At 44.6% G+C, this 14,390-nt stretch overlaps 1 protein-coding gene across 2 annotated transcripts in view; it reads left to right on the top strand.

Annotated features, from left to right (window-relative positions):
* Positions 1-12,758, top strand: part of ssh2a (slingshot protein phosphatase 2a) — a 31,508-nt gene extending 18,750 nt beyond the window's left edge. For both annotated transcript variants that reach the window (XM_059331355.1, XM_059331354.1), the window contains 13 exons: positions 1,734-1,846; positions 2,429-2,493; positions 2,766-2,887; positions 3,393-3,458; positions 3,608-3,673; positions 4,274-4,468; positions 6,916-7,009; positions 7,188-7,316; positions 8,030-8,076; positions 8,574-8,720; positions 8,815-9,015; positions 9,336-10,269; positions 10,996-12,758. In XM_059331355.1, the coding sequence (XP_059187338.1) occupies positions 1,734-1,846; positions 2,429-2,493; positions 2,766-2,887; positions 3,393-3,458; positions 3,608-3,673; positions 4,274-4,468; positions 6,916-7,009; positions 7,188-7,316; positions 8,030-8,076; positions 8,574-8,720; positions 8,815-9,015; positions 9,336-10,269; positions 10,996-12,642 (3,826 nt within the window). In that variant the 3' untranslated portion in view covers positions 12,643-12,758. The remainder of the gene's footprint in view (positions 1-1,733; positions 1,847-2,428; positions 2,494-2,765; positions 2,888-3,392; positions 3,459-3,607; positions 3,674-4,273; positions 4,469-6,915; positions 7,010-7,187; positions 7,317-8,029; positions 8,077-8,573; positions 8,721-8,814; positions 9,016-9,335; positions 10,270-10,995) is intronic.
* Positions 12,759-14,390: the final 1,632 nt, after the last annotated feature.

Raw genomic sequence — 14,390 nt, 5'->3', positions numbered from 1 at the left:
CTGAAACATCGTCATATTTGCATCCCCAGTCTGTGAATTCACATTGCAGTCTGACATTGCCGAACAAAGTGGGAGGAGATGGAGTTCTGTGTAACAGAGCAGCAGCAAGTGAAGAAAAAAGTGACAGCAGCGACGAGTGCATTCAAAACAATATTGGCAGAAGAACTGCTCGTGGGGCTGTTTCTCGCTATAGAGATTCTACAAACTCAAGCAAAGTTGTTCTGCATTTTGCTGAACATGATTCGGTTACTGCCGGACCTAAGTGAGAGATTTGTTTCTGGTGATACGCCCACTTCCTATGTTATTGCCTTATTATTATCTTATATTAGCGTTTGTTGCCCCTCAGCACACCTCTGAGGCATTCAGATTGATGGTGAAACATCACAGAGGTGTAAATATTGCGGCGTGAAATGGAAGTCTGAAAGGGGTTTCAGTAATAAAACTTTTATTTTGCTACATAGCATCATAATTACTCAAAATATAAGGTGGTTGAAATGGCAACCACAATTTCCCTTTCTGCAACCAAAAGCTGATGCCTGGTTTTAAAAGCTATAAGAGTAGCCAAAATGGGTTTCCCTTGAAATCTGTTTAACTTTCAGACCCATGTTTGGCTGGCTGTCAGGACTGTGGCTGCTCATGTTCCTGTTCCTGGATGTATAAGTTCTTGCCAGATTGACTTGTGGTTTTAATTTTGGAAAAACCTGCAGAGCGAATACACCCAGTGTGTTTTTGTTATGATGATGGATTCCTCCTCGGTCTCCAAGTGCTACTTCAAATCCTGATTATACATTTAACATGCAACGTTTTCCCTAACAGTAGTGTTTTGTTTTTTTAGCTCTCTGCATACACTGTATAAATGAAAGAACGCCTTGCTTAAGTGCTTGCTGTCTAATCTGTAGACCTCTTACTCAGCATCATTAAGGTTATGGTTTACTGGCCCCATGGCTCTCATTTGACATGTACATACGTGTAGAAGTAGGTCTTCTAACCTGTTTTATTGGTATCTCATGTGACTTAGGTTAGTGTGCCACTGTGAAATTCTAAACAAAAACCTAGTCATTCACAAGCATAAAAGAAATGCTCTCACACACACACTCGCTGTTTGGTATCCAGTTGAAACACTGACCTCAGTTTATTATGTGTCCTCCTCTTCAATGCAGTGACCTCAGTCACAGTTAATAAGATTAAGTGTTCCAGAGAGGAACAGAACCCCGTTTGATACGACCTGCTTTGGTGTGGAGAGCTGTGAGCCGGCCAGCTCTTATCTCTGCTCCAACATTGTGGAGGAGGGGGACTCTCTGTCTTCCCTCTCGGACCCCTGGTCTCCTCACAATCCCCCCCCAAAAATCCCGCCCTACTGGCAGCTGCTTGTGTGAGTAAGTCTGCGTGTGTAATAATCCAGCTGTGTGGAGAAGCAGAGAACATTGTGTTCTGAGTTCAAACTGGGGCTTGGATCTTGTTTTACTGGTAGTGGTCTGTTAGCTCTGATTTGGGGGGCCTGGAGAGCAGAGGGCAGCTGAGTGGATCATTGTGACACTGACATAAGCCCATGACAACATTTGTCTGTTCCCAGTCCCCATCTTGTGCTTATTAGTAGAAGTTTAGGGTAAGCATGTGTGAGAAAGAAGCGATAACAAATTACATAAGTTACACAAATTTGATTAGATAACTTGGAAGGAGTCCATGTACTGGGGGCTTTTATTCATGTTTTTTTCTTCTCCCTTTCCTTCCAGCATCAGTGAGAGTTTTCTCACTGTAAAGGGTGCAGCCCTGTTCCTTCCCAGGGGCAACAGCCCCACGCCTAACTCAGCACCGCGCATCAGCCAGCGCAGGAACAAGCACACAGGTAAAGACTTGTACATGCACAAAAAATGACAGCTGCAGCTTCTCCTAGCCTCAGAAATGAACTCCTCAGAAATACTTAAGATTAAATCGAACCGTGTGTTTTCAAGTAGACATTCCTGTACAGCATCATCAGGAACAGCTGGTGTTAACTTCACTGTTTCACAACAAGTTAGATAAGTTCAGTGCAGTCAGTTCACTGCTGCATGCAATGTGGTGGCCAGATTGTTCGGGGAATATTTTTGTCACGCTTAAAAATATCTTCACACAAGAAAATATCTTCTTGGAAACAAGAAGAGTAGAATCTGCGTCTGTCTGTGGATCAGGACAACCTTTGTAGTTACACCTTTGTGATGTGAAATGAGCTGACTACTATAAAAAGCAACAAAAACATTTGTTTCTAAAATAACAGACTCGGATATATTTAGAGATCAGGTTGAATGTAGGCCAAAGTAAAAGCGTCTCTCCATTATGAAAGCAGTGGAAACTTGCCTCAGGATAAATGATACATTAATCTCAGGCCTTTGAATGCTAAGAATGCAGGTTTTGTCCAGAAAATCAAGGTGTTGAATTCCTTTTTATCTAGGTGACCTCCAGAAACATCTTCAGACCATGTTCACTGTGCTGCGGCCGGAGGACACGATCCGACTGGTTAGTGACACACACACACACACACACACACACACACACACACACACACACACACACACACACACACACACACACACACACACACAGGAACAAGGTGGCATTGTGATCAGGGAGATTATACTCCAGACAGTTTCAGTTCTTTGTTAGCAGACATAAAGAACTGAAACTTGTCTTTTTTCTGCAGCAACCAAGGTACTCTTAAATTAAATATACAATCTCCTTCTCCCTTCCCTTCCCTCTCTTCTCTGTGTCCCCTCTATCTGTTCTTGCAGGCTGTGCGTCTGGAGAGCGCCTACCCTCAGGTAACCCGCTACATGGTGGTGGTCTCCACCAACGGTAGACAGGACACGGAGGAGAGCATCGTGCTCGGCATGGACTTTGTCTCCTCTGATAGGTCAGTGCCACAACCATCACCACCCTGGTTGGACATTACAGGCCTTTATACATCTTATTTTTATGTGATTTAGTTGCAGGTCATTTTAATCTTCTTAATCTTCGGTCTTTTTTTCAGGACGAGCTCATTTTTATCTGAGCTTTCGCACCAGTAATAAAAGCGTCAACAAATCACAATAATGGTTTTGATGCAAAATACTTGCAAGCCAGTGTTATGAATTTCTACAATGTCCCAAACTCGTACAACTAAGAAAATATCGCACATTATCCCCTTTGCAGCTTTGTAATATTAGTGACTAGTGGAATTTAGAACAGGATGCACTTGAGTGGTCTTTGTTGTTGTTTTTATTCTTGCATTTGTATTCTATTTAACTTGTAACATTTAAAGTGTATATACTTTCATGTGATTATCAAATGTCTGACCTCCTCTATTGTTTTGCTTTTTAATATTGTCCTCGACACATCACATCATGTCAAACTGCTGTGTCTTGTTTTGTTCCTCCCAGCTGCTGTACGGTGGGTCTGGTTCTACCTCTGTGGAGTGACACTCTGATCCACTTGGATGGAGACGGGTAAGACGCCACACCTACCTGCTTCCTCTTGCTTCTCTCTGGGGCAACTGACTGACTGCTCTGATAACTCTTATTTAGCCTTTTTATTGCATCCCTACAAGCTATAACTGTGCATCCCATCTCTCACTGCTCCCTCTCTACCGTCACAGTGGCTTCAGCGTATCGACGGTGAACAGGGTTCATGTCTTCAAGCCAGTTTCTGTCCAGGCCATGTGGTAAGAAACCTTTTGATTTTTCTAACAAATGAGTGAAGTGACTGTATCCATTGTACCCCCCTCTTTGACTTTGACCTCCAGCCTTTTATCTTTGGCATTGTTTCTTATCTCCCCTCTCCTCTTCCTTTTTTTCCTCATTATCTCTCTGCCTTCTAGTCTCTTCATTATCTCACATGCCAGCGCTGCCTCTTCATTTCCGTACTCGTCTTCATTTCCTCGTTTTCTTGTCCCTTTGTTGCTTTGCTCTTTGCCTGACCTCCCTCTCCCTTGAATATCTCCCGATTCCTTAATTTATCTGCAGTTCTATCCCTGTATCATGTCTCTTCATCATTTTAGTCTTTCCATTCTTCTCTTCTCACCTGTTGTTGCCTCATTTCTCTCAATAATTATTAGCCAAACTCCCTTATTTACCTCTTGTGTTATTATTCCTCCCTTCCTCTTAACTTTCTTATCTTTATTCTGTCGCCCACTGTTAAAGCCTCTCCTGAATTTGAACACATTCTGGTTGTGTCCTGATTTCACTCTGTAGTAGTTTTTTGTATTTCTGCCCTCAAGAAAACCTCAAGTGTGAATCCTCTTCCTTCTCCCTGTCTGCCTCAGGTCGGCGCTTCAGTCGCTCCACAAAGCATGCGACGTGGCCCGCTGCCATAACCACTACCCGGGCAGCCTGTTCCTGACCTGGGTCAGCTACTACCAGAGCAGGGTCTCCTCCAACCAGTTCTGCGTCAACGAGTGGAACGCCATGCAGGACGTCCAGTCGCACCGTGCCAATTCACCCGTTCTCTTCACAGACCTGTGAGTAGAGACCACATTACAACAATCTGAAGTTCACACTGATGTTGAAATATCTGGAATATTGTTTGGTTTGTGGGGCATTCCAGACGTAAGTCATTTTCACAAGTTTTCATTTTGTAGGCCATAGACTAGCAGAGCCCCCATTGATGTGGAGTGTAAAATTCCTATGGAGTGAGTGCTGCGAAAGTCAATGGATGTGTTGAATGGGTACCCACAACAAACACTGCATTTAATTCCGCAGGTTGCATGAACTAAATATATCTGGCATACATTTATAAAGAATTTAAAGTATTTAGTGACAAAAAATATACAAGATTGTTCCAGGAGTTGCCTTTGATCTGCAGCTCTATTTTTAACCTAACAATAAAAAAACAGTTAAAAAACGAAAACAGATGTAAAAAGTAGCAAAAACAAAACGTTTTGCTTAAGCTCTGCTGGAAGTGATTTCTGACAATTTTTTATTGCGAAATCCGTTAGCAAGTCTTTTGGCATTTTCAGAGTCATTCCATTAAGCTGAGACGGATTTGATATTCTGTTAGCGTTTACTTTGCATTTTCATTGTTAATCTTAAAAGTATTTAAACTCAACAAAGCAGTAACTTCCAGTTGTTATATTCCTTAGAAAACAAGAAATAATTTGGAAGTGTGTTCCCGGGAGTCCTATTTCCTCAGTCAAATCTTCACAACAACATTGCTTTCTCACGTGCAGACATTATTGCTACACTCGTACAGCTGAATACTGCAGGCTATCTGTGTTCTGAGCCTTGGACTCTGGAGCTAGGGTCACATACTGTCTGTAACCTCTCAGGGTAACAAGAAGCAACAGAGAGAGGCCAAACAAAACCACAAATGCACACATGGTGGCTAGACTGTGTGAAAATACACATGCACATATACACATGCATACATCAAAACTTTGCGACAGAGATCCACAGGGGAGCATAGAAAGTACAGTCAGGGAGTGACCTGGGCTGCTGGATTTATGTCTTTACTAATACCAGGGAAATTCCCCTCTCTGCTGCTGAGTGTTGGCCCCGCTACCTATTTGGAGCGTCTCTCTTTCACACTCACACACTACACACTACACACTTTGGGTCCTCCGGTGTCCAAAATAGCCGAGGCTTTAACCGGCTTGATTTACGTTTGGAAAAATGGAAACGAGACAGACAAATAGGTAGAGCAGCAGAGGGACAGACAGAAGCAGGTGGTGGGCAGAGAGAAGGAGGTAGAGGATGGGGGTGTTAGGGGGGATTAAAGAAGGTATTCTGCTGCTGCGTGATGCACCTGATGCCCTCCGATGGAAAGGAGAGAAAGAGAAATCGACATCAATATAAATCACCCATATTGATTGTCTTCCTGGAAATAGAATTACTTGACTCACAGGCGGTGTGTTATCATTAACTTGGCCACCCAAACTTTATGAGCTCCAATACAACCGCCCAAACCCAAAGTCCCTGTTTAGTTGACTGCCAATGCCACATGACCCGCCAGTGTTTGTTGACATTGCAGCTCACGTCCCAGTATTGCCACTGGATGTAAAGTTCAGATAGCAGGAAGTGGTTTGATCTAGGCATGTTTTTGTTTTCTTTGATTAATAGGGGTCACTGTGCTTTCACGTAGGCCACTCCTCTATCAGCCTTTCAAGGAAGTGACATAGAATTTCCATTCTTCTGTTACTCATTAGTGCCGTTCCTTGTGTTGTCATACATGTGTACTTTTTTTAGCCTGTTTCCCTGAACAGTAATCACTCCCTCAGGCTGTCTGTGGGCAAGTCCCGGCTTGTTATGAGGATAAAGTTTTACTGGATGTCGGTAACTAACCCACATTTGTTTACAGTAGTGATAAGGTTCGCTTTCTCTTAACACTGTGGACTCATTCTCTTAGGGATATTCAGCATTGAGGTAAACATGCTGTGTCTGACTTTACAAGACAGATAGATGCTTCTAAGTCTGCAGTTACACACCTGTAGCTGTTACACTTCCCCCTCTTTGTGACTGCTGACCCACACTGCTGTGTAGTATTACTCCGTGGCTCCAGTGGCAAAACAAGAGAAAATTAGACAACGTAAGGAGACAAACTGAGCTCTTCTCTCCAGAGAGGTAATTAGGCCACTTGTTGGTATCTTCAGTGTGACGTCCATAGGCTAAATACATCCCCCAGCTGAGTGGTAAGAAACAGAGCCAGGCACAACAACAGGCGTACTCCACAAGGGGACTTTGTTGTGGATCGCCGACGGGCCACGCTCTCAGATTTTCTGTTCCCTCTCCAGTTTCTGAGAATCGGACAAAGTGGCAATTCTCTCGTGGAACAAGTGATCTCATTCAGAGCAAAGTGTAAATGATTCAATGAACAGAAGGAAAGTGCCGTTACTGTGAGTGAAGGTGGTCCTTTGTGTCTGAGAGAAAATGTGTTTTCACGAAGGTGTTTGTGTCTGTACTGTATGTGCAGGCCCACGGAGAGGGAGCGCACAGAGAGGCTGATAAAGACGCGCCTCAGAGAGATCATGATGCAGAAAGACCTGGAGAACGTCACCTGTAAGGAGGTAAGACACCCATAGATGAATGCAGCAAGTGGAGGCTAGCGCAATGTAGCAAAAGTTGTCGGTTTTAAAATGAAAACGTACTGGTGTGGCTGTAGCCATATTATTAGGATCAGCCTATATCATAGCAGCTTTACTTGTTAAGATACCTAAGTGTCCTTTTTTTTCACCTTCAAACCAGATCCGAACAGAGCTGGAGATGCAGATGGTTTGTAACCTGAGAGAGTTTAAGGAATTCATCGACAACGAGATGATCATCATCCTGGGACAGATGGACAGCCCCACGGAAATCTTTGAACACGTCTATCTGGTAAGAATACAAATTTAGCAGACACATGTTCATGTTCATTAAGAGAACAGTCAGTATACACTCATAGACCACCATATTAGCTAGCAAGGTGTACCTAATAATAAAATGGCGGTGTGGTCTTCATCTGCTTCAAGGTTGGACGTGTGGTGTGTTCAGACATGCTCTTCTGCATGCCTTATTGTAACGAGTGGTTATTTAAGTTACTGTTGAACCAGTCTGGCCATTCTCCTCTGACCTCTGGCGTCAACAAGCATCAAGGCTCATTGGATATTTTCTTTTTTGGGGGCCATTCTCTGTAAATCCTAGAGATGGTGGTGTGTGAAAATCCCAGTAGATCAGCAGTTTGTGAAATACTCAGACCAACAACCATGCCACGTTCAAAGCCACTTAAATCACTTTTCTTCCCCATTGTGATGCTCGCTTTGAACTTCAGCTGCTCGTCTTCACCATGTCTTCATGCATTGAGTTGCTGCCATGTGATTGTCTCATTAGAAATTTGCGTTAACAAGCAGTTGAACAAGTGTACCTAATAAAGTGGCTGGTGAATGTAGTAACATATAGTTTATGTTAATTGTGAAATTTCAAAATGAAAAATTTGCAACATGTTACAAAATTCATTGGTTTTGCTCTTGCTTGTAAGTTCTTAATGTTGTTAATGTTTGTGTTAAATATTCATGTTCGCCTTGATATTGACTGGATTCTGATGTCTTTAGGGCTCTGAGTGGAACGCCTCTAACCTGGAGGAGCTGCAGAACAGCGGGTAAGACATTAGCCAGTAACTAAGTCTACATACCACACCTGCTTAAAGGCACACTCACTTAAATCCCTGACTGAATTATAATAAATGGAGAGACTACACTTCATGTATTAAATATGTTTTCTAATTGAAGTTAATTGAAATGACAAAATCCAATTAACACTGCATCAAAGTATTTCTGCAAAGGTACCTACATTGGATTTAATCTAGCTGCAGTCTATGAATTGGTTATGCTAGTTTAATTGGTGTTTGACAGAATAATCAAAATGAAAAAATAGCTTTTATGGAGCTTTCAGCACTACCTCACAATCTTCATTGGCATCATTCTGGGGTTCTGACCACCTGTTACATTGCGCTCCAAAATAGTTTGCAGCAATGTCTGGCCCGTGGTGTTAGCTAGGCCTTCAGTGTTTTAATAGCTAAATATGAACTTGTGACAGTTTTACTGACATAAAAGAAAGGTCAGCAAGTCAACCTGCCCCTGCTTGTCTCGTGTGTAGAGTGCACTACATCCTAAACGTGACCAGAGAGATAGACAACTTCTTCCCGGGGATGTTTGAATACCACAACATCCGAGTGTACGATGAAGAGGCCACCAACCTGCTGGAGTACTGGAACGAGACCTACAAGTTCATCACCAAAGCAAAGTAGGCTTTAACACACACAAACACACGTTTTTTAAGTCCCTCTTTGGGATCTCAGTCTTCTAATCGAACACAATTTGTCTCGTCTGTCTCTCAGGAAAGCAGGTGCTAAGTGTCTGGTTCACTGTAAAATGGGTGTGAGTCGCTCCGCCTCCACAGTGATCGCCTACGCCATGAAGGAGTACGGCTGGGACCTGGACACTGCCTTCGACTATGTTAAAGAGAAACGGGCCGTCACCAAACCAAACCCTTCCTTCATGAAACAGCTGGAGGAGTACCAGGGGATTCTCCTGGCCAGGTGGGGTTTCATGTAGAAACATCAGGACCAGTGATTATTGTTGCAGCTATTTCAGATTTAGTCTTTAGATGAAAATACTTACTCGTTTAATCAGATTTGACTCTTTTTGTCCTTGTAGTCTAGTTTTAGTCGTGGAAGTGTTAATTAGTGTTTATTGATGCCAGTGCCATCTCTTCTTAGTCATGGGCAAAAAGGTTGTTGACAAACATATTTTGTCATAGTTTGTGTTAACGAAATGATCTCTGATCTATACAATATGTAGGTTCTTGGGGGAGCATTTTGGTGCTAACACATTTTTTTGTTTTCCTTCCCTCCCACAGCAAACAAAGGCACAATAAGCTATGGCGCTCACACTCTGACAGCGACCTATCAGATCGCCAAGAGTCCATGTGTAAACCTTCCTCCCACTCTCTGGGTCGCTCCGACTCTCACAACAACAACACTTCCTCCCCCTCCTTACATCACTTCCTGGGCGCGGCTGTGCTGCAAGCGCTCGGTGCTGCAGAACCCGAAGACTCTGCCAAATCAAACGCCACACACACCTCCGGCTCACACACAGACTCCAACGGTGTGTGTGACTCACCGGGTCAGGAGGAGGTCGGACCAGATTGTGGAGACCCCCTTCTGCTTCCTCTCCCCAGTCCCCGAGCAGCCACTGTGGTCCCAGAGGAAAGACTGGACAATTCAGCGAGCGTGGCTGTCACTGTGCCTGTAGCTCTGCCCCACCCGCCACCGTCACTCCACATCGTCCCTGCTACTCCTGAACTTCAGCGTGCTCACCGGGGTCCTCCCACACATTTGTCTATTTCAGTGCCCAAACACAAGCCAGTGGAGCTGTCCCTCACTTTGCCTGAGCAAAGCAGCTCAGAAGAAATCTCTCCTCTCACTCTGGGATCCACCGACTCAGACATAATAGAATTATCAGATTTAACGAGTGACAAACACAGTCCGCTCAGCCCTGCTAACATAACTCCCCTCTCCCTGGTTCTACCACTCGCTGCCAGCGACGACAACAACAACCCCAGCGAGATAGGCATCGCCTTGGACAACCGCGGCGAGGCCGATGGGTCGTCCAATCACAGTGCAGACAGCATCGACTTCTTCAGCGCCAGAGAGAAGTTCCTGGGCCTGGCCCAAGATGGCAGATCACGGACGATTTCCGAGCAGGCACAACAAAGGACACCTCTGTTGCTTGAGGAAAATGGAGAAAGTGAGGCAAAAGAGGAAGAGGAGCAAGAGGATGTAACTAGTGAGGTACGGGATCATTCAGCTTCAACACTCTTATTACTCTTTTATAGTAGTCACCATCCACCTGTAAGAGTTGGTGTGAGTATTTAGAATATTTTTAAGCTTTACATTGCTGCCTACATTGCTTTACAGTATGCTTCTTGCGTGTATGTCACATTGGATGTTCTAAATAGCATCTGCCTGTGTATTAGAGCTTTCCGTGCAAAAGTTGCTCCAGTCTGTTCTTACAGCTGTCACAGCAGAATAGTTTTGTATTTTTCATATTTTGGACTTACATTCAAGAGGGTCACAACCATGCAGATGGAAAAGGAGCACTGTGGTATTATTATTTTAGCTACATGTTACTGTTGCCTGTCACTACAAGGGATGCTGCTCTAGTCTGTGAAACAAATCTGTGTGGGTAGTACAGCAGTTCTTGTATTAAAATTAAAACCAGATTCGGACTGTGCCAGAACTTGTCAATAAGGACTGAAAGGCAGCAAATGAACTGAGCCAAGAACACAGACTTCACAGTAGATCTGCATTCATCATAGTGACACCTGCTGGAAGATGACAGAATATTCCAGATAATATTTGTCACTTATTTGTCTCCTCTAATTTTCTTATTGAATTCAGTCCTTGTGTAAAAATTTGGTTATAATAAACGTCACAAATGCATAAATAATACAGAAAGGAACATGACTAATACAGTCTTTAAATGTCTCTTTTGCTTTCTCTCTTTTCGTCTCTCAGGTGTCTCCACAGTCTGAAGACAGCCCTGACCGAACTCATCCCCCTCACCATGACAACGGAGTATCAGTCCGCCATATTGTCACAGAGATAGAAGCCATATGCCACCCTGCCTCCTGCCTTCCTACCCCCTCCTCCTCTTCATCCTCTTCGTCGCTCCCTCCGTCCTCCCACAGCCCTCAGCTCATCCGACCAGAGCATCAGATAGAGGCAGAGACTTCTGAAGTCATGCACGGCTCTCTCACTCCACCTTCCCACCCGCAGTCTCCCTCCATGCTGCCGTGCGATTGGCCGGCCGGCTCGGTGCGGCGAGCGACCGAGCAGCTAGAGCAGAAGCTGAGGCAGGAATTGGAGATGGCTGCTTCCCCGCGGTCTCCTCTGCATTCCCCCAGCGCTGAACACCCTCCTGTCAGACTGTCTCCATGTCCCCTGAGCGCAGAACATTCTCCCCTCCGCTTCCCTCAGGACTGCACAGAACAAAGGATCACTCAGGGAGAGATCACGGCTGTATCTGCTGAGTCCAAAGACGGAGAAGAACAAGCAGGGTCACAAACAGAGCTCAACTCCTCAGGCATAGACAACCTCCCAGACCTTTCATGCTCCTCTGACTCAAATATCAGCCAAGTCTCTGGTGCTATACCCATCATTGTGTCCATATCATCGCTGGCCTCGACTAGTCACTTAGAAGAATCATCTCTAGATACCTCAGCACAGTCCCAAAGACAGAGCCAGCTCCACAGCCAAAGCCCACAGCCTCAGGCCTGTTCAAACCAAATTACTGTGGATGGAGCGACAGTGCAGGAGTCAGACACAGATGAGAGACTGGAGTCCAGGTCCCAGGGCGGGCGGGGAGGCTGTGGCCCCGGCTGCGAAGCTGAGAACAGGCTGGCTCGTGGCAGCCAGGAGCTGGAGAGGATTCAGCAGACACTCCGAGAGCTGCAGGCTTTCCTCCACGAGGGTGCCAGCCTGGAGACGACAGACAGCCAAGAGCAGGAACTGGGGCAGCCTCAGGGGCTGAGAGACATTATGGACACGGAGCCAGGACCTTGTAAAAGGGCGAGTTCTGAACAGACTCCTCCAGGCTTGGAAGTAGGGCAGCGACTCCGAGAGAGACAAGAGGGGAAGAGTTTCCTCGAGCCGATAGTGTGGCACAGAGCCATGGAGCTGGAGGCTCGCATCCGCCAGGCGGGCCTCACCCCCCCTTCTCTCATGAAGAGGTCGGCCTCTTTAGCTAAACTGGACTGCCTGGAGCTCTCAGCCAATGACCTCAGCGACCTGGACCTGAGGCCACACACCAGGAAGACATCATCACACTCCCAGGACTCTTTCTCTACGTCCACATCTCACCCTGACGACACCTGGAAGAAGCAGAAAGTGCTGGCTCGGAACACTTACGTCGAAAAGACAGGTTTGTCCCAAGGCGGCAGGGATCTTGACAAGTTGTCCTCATCACCGTCCCTCTGCTTCTCCTCCGGCCCTCATCGCTGTCCCACAGAGGACACAGGCGAGAGGGAGGAGCCGGACGGCAGTGGGAGCGGCGCGGCCCCCGCAACACGCCAGCAGGGGAGGGGACACTCGTCAAGACGTTCTCGCAAAGGCTCCGCTGAGAAAAAGCAGCGAGCCGTCACTGTGCTATACAATACCATGTGACCTCAGTGCAATGGAGTGGAACGGACACGACTGGAGCTGTGCGAGCAAGCTGCATGATGTGTAAAAATGTGTAGCAGGTAAACTGGAGACCTTGTGTAACCTCCGATGTATGTTTATTGGCGTGTAAGAATTGAATGACGAACATATGTTTGCATGTAAACCACTGGATGTGTTGTTTCAACTGGAGTTCAGGTTCGTATGTACAGTAACAAAATATGAATGTCCAAACTAAGAGTGAACCGGTGCATACTGTATGCACTCCATGACGTCTGTCTCCCTTTTTTTAAGAATTTTTCAGTGTTTGACCCTCGCTGCCTATTCAGAGTTTCCAAAACTACGAAAGGGGCTTTTTTTTTCTCCAAACATGCACTTTACTGTTTTCTTTTATTTGTGTCTTACCCTGGGGGAGGATTCTTTTGCACTGATCTCAGTCGTCTCGGTATGCGTGTTTTTGTTTTCAAAGTGGACAGACGTGTCTTTATTCAGATTTTTAATTGAACCAGGACAAAGCTGATATCTTGTTTTTTTAATTAAATGCTTTAGCAGTAAATAAATATGGTGAGTTTGTTTTAACTGATGTGACTGTGGGCCCTTTTGTGTGTGTGTTCAGGCCTGCTTCATCTCACACACATTTGCAGTGGTGGTATTCAGATGAAGTACTACACTACCTGACAGTTTTAATCAGTAAAATGTATCTATTGTATCAAAAATAAGTGTTACCTGTCAATACCCATACTACTCTACTATTTAGTATGCCAGAGAAGTATTTAGCCTCAGTACATGTGCTGATGCATCCTGTTAGATTTTGCAGTATGCAAGTATATGATTTGGAATCTAAACAAACATTTTCATATGTCATATCTGATGTTTCTGGATGAATATTACCGTTTTAAAACGACCACATTTCTCTAAAAACAAAAAAAAAGTCTGCAATAACAGCCCTGTGACAATGCATTTTTTCGCTGATCCAAGAGGGTCAAGGTTCAGAAAGTAGAACTTTCTAACACATAAAGGAACACTATCCTTCAGCGTATCATTAACATTCACATTCTTATAAAAAAAAGCAAACTCTAATCTCAAATGTGACTAAAGCCATCAGATAAATGTAGTGGAGTAGAAGTATAAAGTTGAATTAAAATGAACAAGTACCTTGAATTTGTACCCAAGTACAGTAGACCAACTTGAGTGAATGTATTATATTCCATCACTGTCCGTTTGAAGAGAAAAAGGTGACAGCTCTGAGCTTTCTCACTCAAGAGAAAAAGCTGAAACTCACAGCAAGTAGCTCAACAGTTGTGCTGTAAGCGCCCCCTGGTGGTATTTTGAGTAATCTACTGACCACCTGGCAGCATACAGACCTGTGGTTTAGAACCATCTGCTGCAGCATAGATGTGGAGATGTTCGTGTTGCATTGAGGTGTTGACAGTGGTTGCTGTATGAGCTCTGCCTGCTCCTGTTGTTCCATCACTACAGACTACACTGAGCAGCATTTGGAAAAGACGAACTCAGCTCTATGGGTTCAAAGGTCAAAGTTGGTACTTGTAACTCGTAGCTTGTAGCTGTAACTTCAGTGTCACATCCACAGACAGGAAATTTGTGTCTTCATCTGTTAGATTTTGTGAAACGTCACTATGTTCCTGCATTCATTTTTATTATACATACACTTTTACAGTCGCAAAAACCTTTTACGCATGTGGAAATCAAATATTTCTGTGGGCAAAATGTTTTCTAACACTTTCACAAATCTT

This window comes from Centropristis striata, chromosome 4 (genome assembly GCF_030273125.1).
Source record: "Centropristis striata isolate RG_2023a ecotype Rhode Island chromosome 4, C.striata_1.0, whole genome shotgun sequence".
In the NCBI taxonomy this organism is placed as follows: Eukaryota; Metazoa; Chordata; class Actinopteri; order Perciformes; family Serranidae; genus Centropristis; species Centropristis striata.
This window is presented reverse-complemented; position numbering and strand designations above follow the sequence as displayed.